This window comes from Ictalurus punctatus, chromosome 7 (assembly GCF_001660625.3).
Source record: "Ictalurus punctatus breed USDA103 chromosome 7, Coco_2.0, whole genome shotgun sequence".
Classification (NCBI taxonomy): Eukaryota; Metazoa; Chordata; class Actinopteri; order Siluriformes; family Ictaluridae; genus Ictalurus; species Ictalurus punctatus.
In genome coordinates, this window is record NC_030422.2 from 20,952,301 (window position 1) to 20,972,446 (window position 20,146).

The following is a 20,146-nucleotide window of genomic DNA, read 5'->3' on the forward strand; positions in this document are numbered from 1 at the left end:
CAAGAGATAAGCTGATTAAACAGATATAAAAAAAGATATCAACAGGAAGAGGATACTCCTTCAAATGGTGCTCAGAAGTACATATTCAGAGCGACAGCTGAAAACTTGTACAGTGGAATGTACCTGGTGTGATCTGAAACCTCAGCAGGAAAATTGAATCTCTGTATTTGTCTGCATTATATATGCATAAAGTCAATGTGTTCTATTTTCAGGAAGATGATTCGATGCACACAGGGCTATTTTTAAAGAATTTTTTCCCCCTTTTTGATCCTCTGCAATGACTTGAGCATTTGTTTTCATCATTTTAATTCTTTTCTTATATGCCGTAGTCATATGAAGAAAGCAGGCTGCTAACCAACTTTGGGTAGTCACTGGAGCTTAAGAGATGATTGTGATGCTTCTGAAAACATCAGTTCCAGATGTGATTATGTTTAAAAGACATAAGAACTCACCATATAGATGTAATAAATAAATACATACATATTTATATATATATATATATATATATATATATATATATATATATATATATATATATATATACACACACATATACACACACACACACACACACATATATATATATATATATATACATACACGCACACACATATATTCTGACATGATATTTTCTTACATAAACAATAAAGACTGATGTAAAAAAATAATGATTGAGATCTTCTTGACACAGAACTTCAATGGCCTTTCAGTTGCAGAAGAGCACTTGGATGTCATGTGATGGCCACATTATTCAACGTTTGTTCCATTTCTAGGCATGCTGCTGAATCAAGCTGCAATCATTCGATCGCCACACTGATTTTTTTTTTCCATTTATGTTCAGATCACTCAGTCCCTCATTCATATTTTAAGCACAGAGCTCTTCTTCCAGAGGGACTATATTTTCTGTTTTCCCTCTTTTTCCCTCCTCTCATTTTCTCGTGTCTTTTCAAGCGAAGGGATGGATGACAGAGTGACAGGAGGAACGTCTACGTAGAGACAAACACACTCTCCTTTTCTCTCCTGACCATATTCTGGAGTCTCTGACCCAATGTTTTTGAAAAAAGCATCAGCTTAAAGGACTGCTCCAGCATTTTGTGAGCAAATATGCATCTGCCACATCTGTAGCATGTTTGATTTTCTGTTATCTTCACAGTGCAAGGAAATGTGTTCAAATTCTTGCCTGTGGTAATCACACATACACTACAAACAAGGAATATAGACATGAAGCTGATGGGAGCGTTAGAACCGAAGTGCATCCACAAATTACAGTTCACATCATCGGCATCAGGATGGTTTTCAGGTTTAATTCTGATTTAAAAGAAAGTATGGCGTCTTTGTAAACAACTTTCAGAACTCGCTCATGTTTAAAAATATCTTGAGATGACATTTTCTAAAAGCACACTTGAGGAGGAACAAGGTTAAAGATGATGAAACATGCAAATGATGTGAGCACACAAGGTCTCTAAATGACCTACACACATCCTGACACATACACACCAGCTCCCGCACCAACCTGGATCTCAGAGTAAGAAAGTGAGTAACTCAAATTAAACAGGCAAACAAGAAGGCAGAAAAAAGAAAAAAAAAACTGATAAAAATCTTAATGAGATCTACGCCGATGGAAAGCACTTGGTGGTTCTTGGAAGGGAACATGGTGTGAATAAAAGCAAAGAGATGTGAATTAAATACTCAAGAGCTTATAAGCAGAGGGAGGGAGCAGGGAAATGTTAAAAGACACAGGACTGGGTGATGAAATAAACAGGAACACATACACAGGCATGGTCAGTTCATGGATAATACACACACACACACACACACACACACACACACACACACACACATTGTGTGACATAATAGCTCCCTGTGGACATTTGCCATTTGCTATTTTTGCTTCTTTTTTTTTGTGTGGACTTGCTCCACATCATTAAATCTAAATACATAATACACCCCACTCATACATAAATACATTAATCTAATTAATTACTGCTAAAAACAAATATTGGTAGAATCATAGTACAAAAACAAAACACACAGAAAGTTGTAAGTGAATTCTCTAGTGTTTATGACGAGTGTCTGAATGAACCTATTTAACTGTCTATTATTCTGTAATCTGTACCACTAACTTTACCACTAACCTTATTGCAGCATAATCACTTAATGAATGAATGGAAATGTGTGTGTGTGTGTGTGTGTGTGTGTGTGTGTGTGTGTGTGTGTGTGTGTGTGTGTGTGTGTGTGTGTGTGTCCTTTTCTTTCTGCTTGTCAAGATTCTGTGACACTCAATATCTAAGTGAGAGTAAAAAAGTCAGGAAGAGAAAAGCCAACAACACACACACAGGCACACACACACAGACGTATACTTCATAATTGTGTGTGTGTAAAGCATAACTGTGTTAATGCTACTTTCTCATAACTGATCACTCTAAATATTAAATCACAAGCAACTCAGGATTAAACCTCTCTCTCTCTCTCTCTCTCTCTCTCTCTCTCTCACACACACACACACACTCACACTCTGGCTATCTGGATATGGAGTGCAATTATAACACTTATTTCCGCATCATGATGCTTTGGGTTGGCACTCCAATTTATTAAGAGCAACCACATAGCCAGAAAGAAAAGTAGCTACCTTATAAGGCGCTCAACACGCACACACATAAGACAATGACTCTGCAATGGTCGCCTAGCAACAGTGATAGCTAAAAATACCCCACACACACATTCTATCACTCAAAACAATGGATCAGGCATCAGTAGCTACTTAGAATAGCTAAAGATCTGCACAAGTACTAAATCTGTCACACATTTATTTTTTTTCGACTCTCTGTCTCCGTTTTCTTCTCTGTGGTGGATGACTATTCTGAGCACAGAAACACAGAGGATTGAGATAGGAGGAAGAGGAGGAGACGAAGAAGGAGGAAGTAGTCATAACTTTCCCTGTTTCTTTCTCCCTCTCCTATTCAATCACTACACAAATAGTCACAGACACTTTATCTTCACAGCACAGATTAAAGCCAGCTGGAACAAATACTGACCGTGGCCACAGACAAACAGTGACGACTGATAACGTACAGTACCATTGGACTTGGACATCAAGAACAAAGTAATCGATATAAAATAATAATAATGATAATAATAATAATAATACTTGTATTTTGGAACAAGTCAGTGAGTTCCTGTAGACACACAAGCAGGGACGGAGCGTGTGTACAGTACAAGCACTGAACACACATGGCAAAGGTCATTTCCTGTTTCTGTTCAGTATTTCCATAGTAACACTTCTCCCCTTGGCGTGTTGGGGGTGGTGGCCATGTTGTAAATGCCACCTCCTACTGTCCGTATAGACCACCATGGCATAGCTCAGCTCTTTCTTCTTCACGGCATGCTCGAGTTTCAGGTACGTGCCCTTAGCCGTTCCGAAAAGGAAAAAAAAACAGAATGCGTCCTTGGACTAAATTAGCTTAAAGTTGTCAGCAGGAAGTCGTCACTGGAAATCCTCTTTAGTGTACGTCCAGGTGTCAGCGGGGTCTGCAAATCCAGCTCATGCAGCTTTAAATAGTATGTAATCTTCAGCACCATCCAAATCATTTTCAAACCTGTCTCACGCTCTTTTATGTTGCTTTTCTCGGCGTGTCTCTTCCTTCAAAGAATTATTCCGCTTATTATCTCTCCACATCCTCTGCTGTTTTCTTCCATTTTGAAGCACGCTTTAATACACAAACATGTATAGCAAGGCCATCATTTTATCCACTTAGTCACTGACAGTCCGTCTTGCTCCAAATGTCTTCTGAAAATACCATAATGACAATTACACGATAAGAATACTGACACTTGACGCCATTCAAAAAGTGTAGAAAAACATAGTCAGATGTCCTTCTATCTGAAAAAGGAGCTTTGAATTGGCTCAGACAGGAAAGAGGGGAAGAAAAGGCTCATTGGTTACTGGAATAGACGATTTTTAACAGTTCTTAGAATAAGGCAAAGGGACAAAAGAATCCACAGTAAGGTACTTCATTAGAGAAGCGATAAGGATTAAAGGGGGTGGTGGTGGTGGTGGTGGTGGGGGATTGTGGGACATGACACTCACAGTCCACTTAAATACTAAAAGGTGAATGAAGCTGCTTATCTAGTGTGAGACGTTAAATTCTCTTCACATGCTTTATTTCTGTCTCAGAATCCAGGAATGTGGCAGTAAGCTTCCAGTGAGGCCAGTAAAATGTAAATAAGCCAAAGACCAATGAAAAATAACGACGTCACCAGTTTGCAAGTCCGTGGACCACCCAGCTCTCCTCCAGCCACCGAGGGGCGGCGGCGATACAGCAGCACGCTCACACTCACCACACATAGCGCAGTGAAGAGTGTGACAGAGAACGCCAGAGAGCCTGGGTCCACGTAGAAGGCTTTGCCCTTGCTGCGCCAGTACACAGCGGCGATGGTCCATGCCACACCGATGCCCAGGAACACGTTCACCGCGTTGCTGCCCGTCACATTCCCAATGGAAGCGTCAGCATACTGGTCCTGAATGGCAGCTACCTTACTGGCAAAGGTGTCTGTGGAAGACAGGAAAAGAAGGAAGGAATATAGTTTGATCAGACCTTTAATAAATGAATTTATCTTGCTAACAGGCTACAACATATCCATCCATTCAACCATCCATTTTTCATACCGCTTATCATACACAGGGTCGCTGGGGAGCCTGGAGTGTATCGCAGGGAACTCGGGGGACAACCTGGACAGGGTGCTGACCCATCGCAGGGCACAATCTCACACACTATGGACAATTTGGAAATGCCAATCAGCCTACAGCACATGTCTTTAGACTGGAGAAGAAACCGGTACTCAGAGGAAACCCTCGAAGCACAGAGAGAGGTGGCATTTGGAACCCCAACCCTGTAGGTGCGAGGCAAACATGCTAACCACTTGTAACACCAGTCCTGATGTCTGCTGCAGATTTGCCTGACACGTGAAAATGTTTTAAAATGACCAATTTCACCTGAGAATTTACTGATTTCATTCATTCTCATTTAAGCCTTGGTTTAGATCTTTTAATGTAAATTGTGATAAGAGAAAAAAAATATAACACTATATAATAATTTGTATATTACTGCTCTTTTAAGTGTGTAAGTTTTGTCATACAGTTCAGCAAAAAGATGAATGGCTGTTATATTATATACATATAATACATAGCACATACTGTACTTTGGCATTAATTACACATGTTTCTTTATTATGGTTCATTCATTCTTTTATAGACCTGGTACTGATGTGCCCAGTGCTACAAACACCACGGCGGTAACGGAGTCCTTCAGGCCGATGGTGCAGCCGAAGTGAGAGGCCAGATCACCCGTCACTGCTGTTAACATGCCAATCAAACAGATCGATACGATGAAACATGCCCAGCCGTTCCAGTACTCAGTGGGTGGCACAAAGGCAAACAGAACTTTCCAGAAGACCGTAAGGAAGTGCATGATGTAGTCGAAGCAGGAAGGAAGGCGCTCTTCGCCACTCTCTTCCTCATCATCGTCACCTAAAGTGCAGAGGGGCAGAGTTTAGGCTATGAAAAGCAGACCGATCATGAATATTTCATGTTGCATAACAGCTGAGAAAGGGCAGTGCAGAATAAATATGGATCAGGCCGTCAAGTCATCAATCAAACCACTGGGGACTGACGTGAGGTCAGACTGGATTAACCCTCGTGTTTAGTCATTAGATTCTTTTAATTATCCATTTCGATAACACAAAGAGGCCGAGTATATTTTCATAATCTCAAGCTAAACACTCAGATCTAGTCTCTGGCTGTACAGTAACTGACAAGTGCTGCAGCCTACCTGCGCTCACAGTAACCGCGCTGACAAACTGCTCCCTCCAGCTGCTGCTTCCAACTACCAGAGCCAGATTGGTCTTTTTAATGAGCTTATCTACTGTGCTCTACACACACACACACATACACACACACACACACACACACACAAAGTACATTTTACATATTAAACAGTAACATTTCAGATCAATAACATGACAATCTAATGATGTTAAAATACAATGGGACTTTAGACTTCCTAATATCTAGGAAGTAAATGTGATATTCACAGATGGCAGAACAAAGTGGATCTGGAAGCATAATGATGCAGTTTGGACTTATAATTATCATATTGGATAAATATAAAAAGTCTGTAAAAAGCCTGCTGGTTCACACTGAATCTGTTAAATGTGGCGCTAGAATCCATCCATCCATGTTCTGTATCGCTTATCCTACACAGGGTCATGAGGGAATCTATCCCAGGGAACTCAGGGCACCAAACCATTGGATGGGCTGCCAAAGCGTTGGGCACAATACCAAAGGGCGCAACAGCACACACATTCACACGATACGGACAATTTGTAAATGTCAATCAGCCTACAATGCATGTCTTTGGACGGGGGGAGGAAACCGGAGTACCCGGAGGAAACCCCTGAAGCATACAGAGAACATGCACACAGGGTGGAGTTGAGATTCAAACCCCCAACCCCAGGGGTGTGAGCCAAACGTGCTAACCACTAAGCTACCATGGCCCCTGGCTCAATATTTTGTACAATGTTGCATGCAGAGGAGTATTCTGCTCTCTCATATTTTAGTTTATTATTTTCCTATCAATTGGTGGCATTCTTCTAGAAATTTGGAAATATACCTCCTGATTTATTATTTATTTTTCATAAAAATGTAACAACCCGTGTGCATGTTGTGAATCTGCCTAATGGTGTATTGTAACAGTGGTGAAGTGATAGCCTCTAGAGCAATGCTGAGAAAGCCCATTCCTCATGTGTTGCTCAAGCTACAGTATACCACGAATTATTGTCTGAACGAGGATGTCTTTCTGGCTTGTTGGGGTACACATGACAGAGCATTGATGGATAGATATGAGAAAATAATACAGAATCAATAATTCTGTCAAAAATATTCTCCAAAAGCAGAGAAATGTAATGTGCTGTGTGATAGATTACTCACACTGCTGAGACATGCTGGAATTTCCTTAACATTTGTTATTGTTACCTTAAACTCATAGGATTCCTCAATCACCACTTCCAGCCTGCTGTGGTCTCCTAGACTGGGACATCCCATCTTAGCAACCTCTTCGTCCTCTGCTCCTACTGCGGGCTTTTTCTCATTGGAGTCCCCTAGAGAGAGAGAGAGCGAGAGAGAGAGACAGACACACAGACAGACAGAGACAGACAGAGACAGAGACAGACAGAGACAGAGACAGACAGTGACTGATAAGAAAGAAATTGGCTAACAGAGAGGCACATGTCTCCTTTTAGCTCCCAAAGCACAGGAGTTAAATAAATCTCAGGAGACTCGTGGTGTTAACTGAATCCCAGAATAAGGTGTGGGAATGAAGAGGCCGTGCCAGGACAGGCTATGTAATTAACACTAAAGCAAGGTGATAGCCTACAGTCACTACATTTGCTCTAGCTGATCCTGTGGCAGCCAATCATTTCACGGAGGTAGCAAATTTGCTTACAGCTAGATGTCTGCACCTTTTACTCACCATAAACATCTGCTCTGAAGATGATATTATGTCAAAAGTGAACTAAGATAAATCAGAAATGTAATTTCCTTCTGTCAAAATCACTCTTCATTTGATTTCTACAGCTGTCATACTCTCGCTCTCTCTCTGCCTCTCTCTCTCTCTCTCTCTTTATAAATCTGGCTTGTGCAGCTTGTATTAAACTGAATGTAAGGCGTAATGCCTGGTTTCCTGTGAATGTACTGTAAACACTAACACTTTGCACACACAGTGTGGACAGGATGGTGATATCGATCCTTGGGACACTTCCTGTGGTAGATGTTAGCTAATGAGTGTCATCTCATTAGCGAGGGTCTCTACAGTGCATGTGTTAAGGCTCTAGTGCGTGTCTGAGGTTTGATGGTCATTAATGTTGGTGATTATATTAGAAGATTTTGACGTTCCTTCTACAAAAGAGAGAACATGAGTAAGCGCTATTTGGAGTAAGAATTGTGTCCTGTACTGAGTAGGGTTGGGCGGCGTGATATATATTGATATTGTGATTGATATAGTACATCATTTCTGAATTTATGGTGAGTATTGTCAGTACTTTTATATTACCGGCCAATTCCACTGCGAATACTGGGAAGTGATATTTTTGTTAATACCATAGAGCTGTTGAATTCTCATTTCTGATTGGTCAGAAGGACAGATTCTCTATAACACGTAGTTCTAGCTGCAAGACAAGTCACAGGTTAATATTAATACACTATCATTTCTATAGTAACAAAAGAATGTACATGGATGCTGCACATTTCGTAAGTGTATGTGTAACTATAAATGTAATGTAAGTGTAACTATAAATGGATAAAAAGTATGACCTTATTTAATTAATGGAAAAATTGAAACGGCAAATTGCTGTGGTGTAAGAGGAATAAAACACTCAAAGATGTACAATTATAGGAAAGTAATAAACTTAATAAACTAAAAACTTTGGGGCGGTAACATCCATTTGCATCCCATCGCATCACACCACCCCGTTATTCATTATCTGTAATTTTCATACAACAGCACGTCCCTTTATGCTTTATTCCTTACATATCGCTCACCCCTAGTACTAAGGTACACACACCGATACAAACTCACACACACAATTTTACCATGTTTCTGTCCAATCTCCAGGAGAACAGGCTCGCCCAATTCAACCGTGAAGATTTTGTTTTTCTCATACTCCTCATCATCAATGATCTTCACTTCAATAATCTTCCTGTAAACAGACAGAACAGAGATCGTATTTTGCGTGTGTCTGTCTCAGTTATACAACAGACCTGAGCTGATGGTAACAACACACTTCATCCACCAATCATAGAATGTCCATCCATCCATCCATCTTCTACTGCTTACTCCTTCATCAGGGTCGCGGGGGAACCTGGAGCCTATCCCAGGGAGCATCGGGCACAAGGCGGGGTACACCCTGGACAGGGTGCCAGTCCATCACAGGGCACAATCACATACACATTCACACACCCATTCATACAATACGGGCACTTTAGACACGCCAATCAACCTACCATGCATGTCTTTGGACTGGGGGAGGAAACCGGAGTACCCGGAGGAAACCCCCGCAGCACGGGGAGAACATGCAAACTCTGCACACACATGGCCCTGGCGGGAATCGAACCCCGGACCCGTGAGGCGAATGTGCTAACCAATCATAGAATGTATTCATGCATAACTTACCCCGCCATTTTGTTCACAATAATGCATCAAAGATTTACACTTGCACGTCATACACACACACACACACACACACACACACACACACACACACACACACACACACACGCAAAGAAACAACTCTCAGAGGCACATCTGCACCAGAAAGTGCAGTCAACAGATTGAAAGCTACTTAAGGAGAGAGAAGAGATAATGACTGAGTGTACGAGAGAAACTGGCTCAAGGAGAAAAGTGTGCAGCTCAATGTTCAAGATCCACTAGTGACAAGAGGAAGAGGAAACAGATTAAATGAGTAAAAGAGGAAGAGAGAAACGAAATAACTGAGGATACACATATACACACACACACACACACATACACAATGGCAAAGGTGTGGAAGTCAGCTATATAAACTAGAACATATTATGCTTTGTGTCTTGTCACACACAGAATATGAGAGAACAAGGACAAAGTAACAAAAGTCAGCTGTAGAAACTAAACTAGAACTTATCATGTTTTGTCTCTTACACACACACATACACACACTCATATACACACTACTACAAACATCACAGGAACAATATCAAAGGGAAAAATAAAGTCTTTCTGCGGAGCCAAATGTCCCCACAGTGAAATCTTTGCTTATTCGATCGCAACTCTACCATCACTGTGCTACCTCGTCATTAATCCATATTCAATTAAAATCAGGTTAGAAAACTGAATTGGAGAAGCTTACTCAATAAAGCCAGAATGAGCGATGAAGGGGGGAAAAAGAGTTCACCACAGAGTGGCTCATAAACAAAGCCGAGGATTACAGCACTGAACAGCCATCACAAATTCTTCCACGTTCACATTCACCTTCATTCTAATCATGCACAGCCAATCACAGCCACAGTATACAAGTACTCACTTCACTACAACACATTGTGACGTATAGGGCTGTGTCTGAATATTCCTACTACCCTACTATACAGTGGGCGAAAAGGAGCAGCATGTTCGACAGCTCAGTATTCATAAAACAGTAGGCGAGAAATACCCGGATCAGTGGATACTGCGATATCCCATAATGCAACGGGACTGGCGCAGAAGAGCTGCCCGAATCAAAAATGGCGGAAGGCAGCGCGTCAGCTCCTCTGAAATTGTAGATCACATGACAATGCCAATATGGTGGATGTATTCATAGTACACACTTATACCGATCAGAACGTACTATATCAACAGCCGAGCAGTAGGTACTGAATCGAATGCAGTAGGTACGGAAATAATACGTGATTTCAGACGCAGCCTATATATTCTCAGTGTCTTATGTTCTCTTGCGATTGTGTTTATGGTTACAAATTGGTTTCTGGTTCCTGGTTTATGCCTTTGTCTTTTGCCCAAATAATGCTGTTTGCATATCGCCTGACTTCTGTCTGTTTCTTGACTCTGTTTCTACTCTACATTGTTTTATTTGTTTGCCTGTTTTTAAAAAATAAAGACTCTTAAGATCCCTTTAAGAAAAAAACAAAAAAACAATAGAAACCATCATAGAATTTGCTATGGTTTTAATGGTTATAATAGAAATTGTGTTGGTTTTAATGGAAACTGTAATGGTCCCTTTAGGTCTCCACTGATAATTTGTTGCCTTTTATTGGTGGCATGCTATGTCTAGTGAATACCATTAAGGACCAATAATAGTAATGGTTATAATGGTTAGCTGATGGTTTGTAATGGTATTTGTAATGGAAACCATTAGAATTTCTGTGATGGTTTCTATTGTTTTGTTTCAGCAGGGTTGTAAATGTTATTGTATCTTGTAAGCCTGACACCTTAAATATATAGTACTGTGCAAAAGTTCAGGCACTCTTCTTTTTTTTTGTACAAACTTTCTTTGTACCGGAGTCTAGTATTTTTAGTTTTATTTTTTTTGTCACACCAAATATTGACTTTGTTTCATTTACCACTGTTTACTGCACTTTACGGTATTTTTTGTTTTAAATGTAGAAACATTTAATTTCATTATATTGAAGGTATATTTCCTCTACAGCATTTCTTTGCATGTGCCTAAAACTTTTGCACAGTACTGTATGTCTATTAAATATATAGATCAAATCATTCGCTACACAAACACAAACAAGCTAGCTAGCAAAGCAAACAAAGATACATAAACATGTCTGTCATGTTGAACAGATAGAGTAGATTATTACATAAAGCCTTGATTGTAAATAGCAAATAAAATATTATGTTTTAATATATGAATTAAATTTTTTCTATTTTTTTTTTATATATAATGAATTGAAGCATTTGATTAATTTATTACTCAGGCTTACCCTTATACACAGTTTTGTCAGCCTTTTTTTTTTTTTCAGAACCGGAAATGAATTTTCATATTATTGCAGCTATTTCTGAGTAAGTTCTGAGCCTGTTGACTTGTTGACTTATTTCCTCACCCCTCCAAGGGGTCATCTAACAAACTTCACTTGAGTTAACAGGGTAATGGATATGGAGTTGGAGATTGAAATGGATAGCGCACGTTGATGAGGTTATGTTAAAAAGGAGTACTGAAACAAAGTCATAAAGTCCTTCATAAGAACCTTTTTTTCCCGAAGCAATAATCCAACACTCCTGACAAATGTCGCTTTTACCATTTTATTGCTTTCGTTCTATTACTTAATTTTCTTCCTCTGTCCGGGCATGGTGTGTCTCGTTTTCAGATAACATACTGCATATGTGTATTTTTTATTATATATTGTTTTTCTTCCAGTTCTTTTACAGAGAGTCGGGGAGACTGACATGCCATTACTTCATATTATTTATATGCTACAATTGAAAATGTGTTTTCCTCCTATCGCTCACATGGTCTCATTCCTTCCACTATTATTCCTCTTGTTTTCTCTCTTTCATCATTTCTCACTCCCCTCTATTCCATCCCCCATGTCTCTTATTCGATTTTCCTGCCCGCCTTCTTGAAAACAATCCAGCTGCACAATTAAGATCTTGTCTGTTCTGTCTTTATCCTTCTTCCACTCTGTCTGACAATCGTATATGCACACACTTACACACACACACACACACACACAGAGAAGGCTACAGAGATTTCATCATAGGGTGTGGTGTCTATAAAGAGCATATGGCCAGAGATTTATTACTATGCACGGACACCTGAACTCGAACAGCTCCTGCTGGTCAGAGAGTGCTGTTCGTGCATCTCTTAAAGCACCAGTGACAAACGCTTCTCATTTCTGAGAGTGTTTTTGCATCCAAAGAAAGCCATTTTCAAAAGTCATCCACTTAGAGTGGCATTAAATCAAACCAAAGGTCCTTAAAGTAGCAGGGGTAACAAGCTCTCGCTTAAGGGTGCCAATGTAGAATCGATGCCACTGCTGGAGACAGAGCGAGAGTGAAAGCCTTCTGAAAGCGCACTCAAACAGGCAGCTTGCAACATGTAAACAAACACACACACACAGAGACTCAAAAGTTAACTTTATACAGTCTCTTATCTCTGAACTGGCTTGACTGATAATGCCAAAGTACAGCTAATAGAGGCTGGAGTGTATAGAGACATATCTCTCGCTTTCTCTCACACACACATACACTCAACACTAAAGCCTCTGTAAAGTATGTAAGTAGGTTTGTTTTTTCGACAAAATCTTATCATTGTCACACACACACACATACACACACACAATCATTTCTAGAAGTACATAGACTAAACAGCATTAATCATCTAATCATGCAAATGTACTGTATATATAATCATGCAAATGCTCCACTAATAACCATAAATCTAGGCAGAGACATCATCTAAGTGTGTGTGTGTGTGTATAGACAGATCGCAGATTATCTGTCCGTTCAGATGAAACTGCGTATTTGTTTTGCCTCGTTATGTGCATGTATATGGACAGAGAGATGCAAAGAAAAAAAGTCAAATGAGACTGCATCTAAGCAAAGGGTCTGAGAAATCTATCATTTATGAGCTGCTCATTTTCTCCAAAATCCACCACCTGCTCCCGCCCGTGCACACACATATACACGCATGTACACACACACACACACAGCAAATAAACCACAGACACGCTATCTCTCTCTGCGGTGGGGCATGGTGAGGGTAGAAGTGTATGTTTATGAGGTCTTAGGCTGCGTTGGTGTGACATGTCTCTGATGTAGCACGTGTTGGCAAAACGCAGAGGATTGTTGTCCCTCAGAGAGCCACTGTGCCACCATGTTTTATCATTCCTGTTGTTTGTCGTGTAAATTCAATTTGATGCATTATTCATTCATTTCCTTCTGCTTTTCCTGTGGGGGTGATGGTGATAATGGGCTGAGAAGGTCAGCTCAGATGTGTCTATCCCTGACTAAAGATTCAAGCTTTTACAAGCAGATCCACACGTGTTCCTAAGTCAACTATGAGATATCATCTGCTATCAGGTCCTGGGTTTTTCTGTCTAGTGGGAGCCAACCAGGGTGTATCCTTATAGAGGACCTGGACCAGCTCAACTGGCTCATCACATTTTGCATGAGCAATGGCTCTACTCCAAGCTCCTCACCCAATAATGGAAGTAAGTCCAGCAACCTTGCCAAGGCACCTCATTACTCGCAATCTTTTTTCTTACAGTCACTAGCAACAGCTTGTGATCATAGATGTCATAGACGGACCACAGCTTCTGCTTCACCAACACAGACCGGTACAGCGACTGTTACCCTGCTGCTGTTGACCTGATCGTCACTTGTGAAGAAGATCCCAAGATACTTAAACTACTACACCAGGGGCAAGGTCTCTCCCTTCACCTCAATGGAGAACCCCGCTCTTTTCTGGGAGAGAACCTTGGCCTTGGTGCTGATTTTCATCCCCAGCACACAAATACTTAGCAGTGAGGATCGAGTGCATAAAGGAGATCCAGTCCACATGCTGTCAAAAGAACATCAACTGCAAATAACATGGAAGTCTCTAGCCCTGTCCCCCATTCTGGATACATCTCCATTCTTGTCTGTGTCTTAATATCCAGTCCATGAAAACTACATACTCATGCATTCAATGCTTCACTACATTATACTATGTGGTGAGACAGACAGAGAGAGAGAGAGAGAGAGAGAGAAAGACAGAGAGAGAAACCATCTAAAAAATTTATATAGTAATGTGTGAACGCCACGCACACAGTCCTGTGGCGTGTAAGATGGTTAGAGAATGCCTAAAGCAGTACAGCAAGATTAGTTTTATATGCAATGCAGTTGTCTCAAATTTCTCTCCCTCATATCCAGGGGTTCTCTCTGCACTATTTTAGATATTCATTTGGAAGATGCATATATGTGATGCAACATGCAACCATACAGTGCTCGCCATTAATATTGGCATCCTTTGGTAAATATGAGCAAAGAAGACTGTGAAAATTTGTCTTTATTGTTTAACCTTTTGATCTTTTGTTGAAAAACGTTCAAAAATACTCTGCTCCCATGGATATTAAACAATTTGCAAACACAACACAGGTTTATGAAAAAAATTAATTGTTAAATATAAGTGCGCAACAATTATTGGCACCATTTTAGTCAATACTTTGTGCTCCCTCTCTTTGCCAAGATAACAGTTCAGAGTCTTCTCCTATAATGCCTGATGTGGTTGGAGAATACATGGCAAAGGATCTGAGACCATTCCTCCATACAGAATCTCTCCAGATCCTTCACATTTCAAGGAGATATAACACTGCCTAGACTGATTTATGTTCATGAGACTAGTTCACTGTACAATGGTAATGAAGTGACATCACTTTCAAAGTCAGCTTAATTGGAATATAACTATTGGAACATAATATAAGTGCACAAAGTCATGACATTCTAATGTAATGTAATGTAAGTGTCATAACACAACCTTATGTTAATATAATATGTCACTTAACATACTCACTTAATGTATTATGAGACATCAAAATTGACAAAAGCAGTAACGTTTACATTAAAGTTTCCTTAACTGATATTATCTGGTTAGTTAAGATGAACAAACCCTGAACAATGGCCTTAATACACCATAAGTAACATTAACAAAGTAACTTTCCTTTGTTAACTGAGTCTATATGGCAAGCTATTTCACCTCCTCATTTTTTCTCCCCAGTTTTGTCACCTGCCAATTGCCCCGAACAGCCAGTTCTCCCCTCTCATACATCCACCAACCGGGGAGAGTGAAGACGAACACATGCTTCTTCGAGATACACGAAGCCAGCCAACCGCATCTTTTCAAACTGCTGCTCAGACTCTGTCACAGCATAGTGTGACACACTTGGAGGAATGTGCTATCTGCCCTCTTCTGCATGCATGAGCTCACAGACAACAGCAATTGACAAGTGTCACTGTGATCGACAGAGGAGAGCGTGTATGACAATCTTCTCACCCAGAGAGCATGGCCAATTTTGCTCTCTTGGCTCCAGGCCATGGATAGCTGTGTCACCAGTGGGGGATTTCGAGTGCCGAAGATGCCACAGTGGCTGTGAGCCAAAGAAACAGAACTGGCTGTGCTTTCTGGGCGAACACTTTTTTCTGTTGTGCTACTCGGGAGTCCCTGAATAGCAAGATTTAATATTTAATATTAACCTGGAGATCAGTGTTTTCAACAGTTATCAATTTCATTTTGATGTGGACTTATGTTTAATCAAGGATTGACTAAACATTCAACCCCATGAGGATATTATATAGCATCCCCATATATAGCCCTAATACAAATGAACAGTTCAATCATGTAGCTGAACAGTTAAAGGTTAGAGGTTTTGGTTTAACAATGGCTCTCTGACTGTATCTTGGGATAATCTGAAGATCACACCTTAAGACCTGAAGAGGAACACACATCCACATTGTGTGAAAGAGTGTCACCAACACCACAGGAAAGATTTCTAACTGAAATGGTTTGAAATAGTGTTATATCGTTGAGCTGAGATAAATATTTAGAAAAGGTTTTCAAAAAAATACAAAAATCCCCCTATTCCTAATTTCTGTATGTTCCTCTTAAAATGTCTATTATCATACAATTCTAACCAACATGGATGATGTGGCTGAATTTCATTCACATATACAATGTCCTGAGAAATGGTATCATCCCTAATCATACCAGCAACTACAATTTTTCAAACCTTTAATATAAGTTGAGTCACGCAAAATGTGAGACAAGGTTGTCAGAAACATATCCATAAAGAGATGGTCACTTATATTATAGAAAATCCAAAGATATGGACATTTTTTTTTCTTTATAGAAAAAAAAAATTCAACTCATTGGCTTAAATGTTGAATTTCATATTTTTTCTTTTTCATTAAACATTTATACTGCTTTATCCATCTTCCTTTTGTTCTATGAGAATCTAGTTTGCTCTTCCTCACTTGCCATCTATAATATACCCAATTCTTTTTTGTGTCTTCATGTATGTTTAAACAACCACATCACTCACTCTCGCTCTCCCTCTCTCCCTCTCTCTCCCTCTCTCTCTTGCCCTTTCACTTTTTTCCTCTCTCATTAGCTATTCAACCCTTCTTGCTTATAAATGTTTTATGTGCTGAAAAATATTTTGCATGGTTGGCAGTCTGACCCAAAGCTCTCACAGTATTTCATAGAGATGTCTCATCAGGAGCTGAAGGTGAACGTGTGATTGACTGAGGTCATGCTCGTGGCAGCGTCTTGCAAAGTGCCAAGCTGTCAGCAGCGTCCACAGGCCATCTTCCTCACCATACCAACAGTTGGCCTGGGCATCGGCTTTCCTCTCGCAACTCTCTCTCTATCTTAATCTCTCATCAATTTTAATCACACCACATCTCCAATCCTGCTGCTTACTAACACCTCTTTCTCTCTCTGGCTCTGTCACACATATAAACACATGTACACACACATACACACAAACACACCCAACTCTAGTACTCACTTCCTGAGTTTCTGTCAACTTTATCGATTTAGCACACATCAGTAAGAACTAATCGATAAGCACGATCCACCACCTGGTCACTACATGAAAGCTGCATGTGTTCAGGCCCCCCTCTGTAACAGTCCTAACAGAAAACTGCCTTTTCTTGTCGTTTCCATGCTTTTACAGATTAGTTCATTTCTGAAGTATTAAGCAAATGTGAAGTCTGTACCAGGTGGCTTTTCTTCTCTAAGCAGCATTTAGAACCACAGACTGTCACATGAGAAATACATTTAAATATTCATTGTGATCGTCCCATGGCTGAAATTAACATACAGCACAAGCAAGGACAATTTAAGTGAAGTTAAACATAGCTTAGCAACACCCTACTGCTCGCAAGCAAAGTCACAACAAAATCAAAATGACATGTCCTTCTACTTGGGTGCGCACAGCAAGAAGTTAAGCTGTGCTCACACATTAGTCTGGTTTTTTTCCCCCACGAGCACATTTTGCACGTTGTCCTATGGAAAACAGTAATAAGTAATATGGTGGTTAGAATGTGACTGCTGCTGCTCACACTTATTCCCTCAGAGCAGAACACCTTTCAAAAACTTTTCAGAAGTGCTGAGTGATCTCAAGTGTGTGTGTTTTTTTTTTTTTCATCTGACTAATCAGGTCACAGCTCAAGTGAAAAGAAGGAGGGGAAAATGCAGGTGGAAATATGAATCTTGCTAATGAGCGATTATGAGCAGATTTATATTATGCCTAATCACAGCCAGTACTTCATTGTAAATTCTTTATTAATTTGGGACATTGGTATCAGATGTGAAAGTCTTACATTACCTACAGTAAAAGCTGTACAGTTGCAGAAGCTTTTCCTGCTCTTAAATCTTCTGTCTCTGAAGCCAAAGCTAAGCTAACCCTCCTCCCTGCCATATATATATATATATATATATATATATATATATATATATATATATATATATATATATATATATATATATCGAGAAAGAATTCTAATATAGATAGCTAGATAATAATCAATGCAATGCAGACCTTATGGTTACAGTGCTGCTATACTAATAGTGGGCATGCTGCGTGAGCCATTTCTATTTCACATCAGCACAAACAAAAAGATATTTTGAATAGTTTGCAGCTTTACACAAAGCTGACACACTACCATATGTATTTTGGCTGAAGTTACACTCCTCCAGGAAGCTATTTTTTTTTATACAAAAATGTCTAGAGTAAAACCACTGATTTCAAAGATGCCTGCTTATATTTATGTGAAACATACACCTCTTTTGTTGAGCATGCTTATATCTAATTCAGCAGGGTAAGTGATAGTTACTTTACAATCTTCCAAGTTGATAAACTGTAGTGTAGACTCTTGTAGCTTTCTGTAAGGAGGCATTTATTTAACATGTATATTGTTTATTTAGCATGTCTCCGGTGTCAGCTCTTTGTAACAGTCAGTATTAAGTTTTGAGGACAGAGGACTTTCTCTGTAACATAACAAGCTGAAGTTTCTTTTTCTTTTTTTTTCTTTTTTTTTAAATATTATTAACATCAAGAGAGGTAAAAGGAGAGTCTGATGAGGGAATGATTGTTTATAGCTGCTAAAATGTCAGTGATACTGCATTCAGTGACTAACTATAAACTGTTTAAAAAAAGATACAATGCATTATTTTTTCATTAATAAAACTTCATGGAATAACTTCATTAATGCCACTTCACTCCATCCTGCTGTTAAGTATTTTCCTATAACGTCATAGCTTGTAATGGTTTATTCATAAACCAGTCTTTTGGGGGGGGCGACGACGACACAACAACAACTTTCATCAATCCATCCATCTTCTACCGCTTACTCCTTTTCGGGGTCATGGGGAACCTGGAGACTATCCCAGGGAGCATCGGGCACAAGGCGGGGTACACCCTGGACAGGGTGCCAGTCCATCGCAGGGCACAATCAAATGCACACTTACAGACCCATTCATACGTTAAGAAGTGGAAAGTGCATGGCACCACCCACAATCTGTTAAAATCTGGGTGTCCGTCATAACTAGACGACCAGGAAAAAGACACTTCAATTCAAGTCTTCTTCTGCCAAATGGAAAGACCTACAGGATTTCATAGCCAACAGAGGAAAACATGCCCACAGAACAATATCAAAGATATTGCATACATCTGGTCTATATGGGAGGGTCCATCTGGAGTCCCATATGAAGTTTGCAAAAAGACACCTGAAGGATCCTGCAGCAAACTGGCAGAAGGTTTTGTGGCCAGATGAAACCAAAGTAGAACTTTTTGGCATGAAAGCCAATATGGCCATTACAAAACAACACCATCCTTACTGTGAAGCATGGTGGTGGAAGCATTATGTTGTGGGGATATTTCTCACCTACAGGAAGAATCTGGGGAACAACCTGATAAAATCTGCCAAATTTCTAAATAAGGTTGGAAATTCATATTTCAACAGGACAATGATCCCAAGCATAAAGACAAAGCTACCATGGAGTGGCTTGCTAGGAACAAGGTGGATGGTCTGAAGTGACCTAGTCAAAGCCCTGCCCTAAATCTAATTAAAGTTCTATAACCAAAAGGTTGCGGTCCATCAGTGAAAATCAACTAACCTCTCCCAGCTTGAACAGTTCTGCAAAGAGTGGAGGAAAATCTCCAAATCCCACTGTGATATCCTTTGGAGAAATACCCCAAAAGACTGTTAGCTGTAGTTGCTCCCAAAGATGCCTCTACCAAATACTGACTCTGGGGGTGAATACGTAAGAAATTAGGACATTTCAGTTCTGTCAGTTAAATTCTCTCTCTCTCTCTTTTTCCCAAAATACAATGAATTCATAGCATTGGTATACTGTGTGGTTTCGATCAAGAAAAGCAAGTCCCATTTGACACAACAAAATGTGAACATTTTGAAAGGATCTTTATTCATTGTCTATCCGCTGTTCATAGACATGGTTTTCAGAATAAAACCAGAAAATGGGTTTTCATGGGTATTCAGAAATAACACAACAATGTCTGAAAAGAATGTCATATCACCCTTAAGATCCTAATACATTCCTCTTGAAATGCACATCCTTG

The 20,146-nt window shown here is 39.9% G+C and overlaps 1 protein-coding gene and 1 long non-coding RNA gene across 4 annotated transcripts in view; one reads left to right on the forward strand and one right to left on the reverse strand.

Annotated features, from left to right (window-relative positions):
• Positions 1–1,284: 1,284 nt before the first annotated feature.
• Positions 1,285–20,146, reverse strand: part of slc8a4b (solute carrier family 8 member 4b) — a 66,222-nt gene continuing 47,360 nt past the window's right edge. For both annotated transcript variants that reach the window (XM_053681762.1, XM_053681763.1), the window contains 5 exons: positions 8,645–8,751; positions 7,031–7,155; positions 5,829–5,928; positions 5,255–5,527; positions 1,285–4,550 (listed from right to left, as the gene is read on the reverse strand). In XM_053681762.1, the coding sequence (XP_053537737.1) occupies positions 4,171–4,550; positions 5,255–5,527; positions 5,829–5,928; positions 7,031–7,155; positions 8,645–8,751 (985 nt within the window). In that variant the 3' untranslated portion in view covers positions 1,285–4,170. The remainder of the gene's footprint in view (positions 4,551–5,254; positions 5,528–5,828; positions 5,929–7,030; positions 7,156–8,644; positions 8,752–20,146) is intronic.
• On the forward strand, positions 3,435–5,387 carry LOC124628338 (uncharacterized). 2 transcript variants are annotated; one of them, XR_008396749.1, is made up of 3 exons: positions 3,435–3,558; positions 4,175–4,869; positions 5,253–5,387. It is a non-coding gene; the product is annotated as an uncharacterized LOC124628338 (long non-coding RNA). The 2 variants fall into 2 exon arrangements; XR_006982827.2 differs by having other exon boundaries at positions 4,175–4,896; positions 5,253–5,385.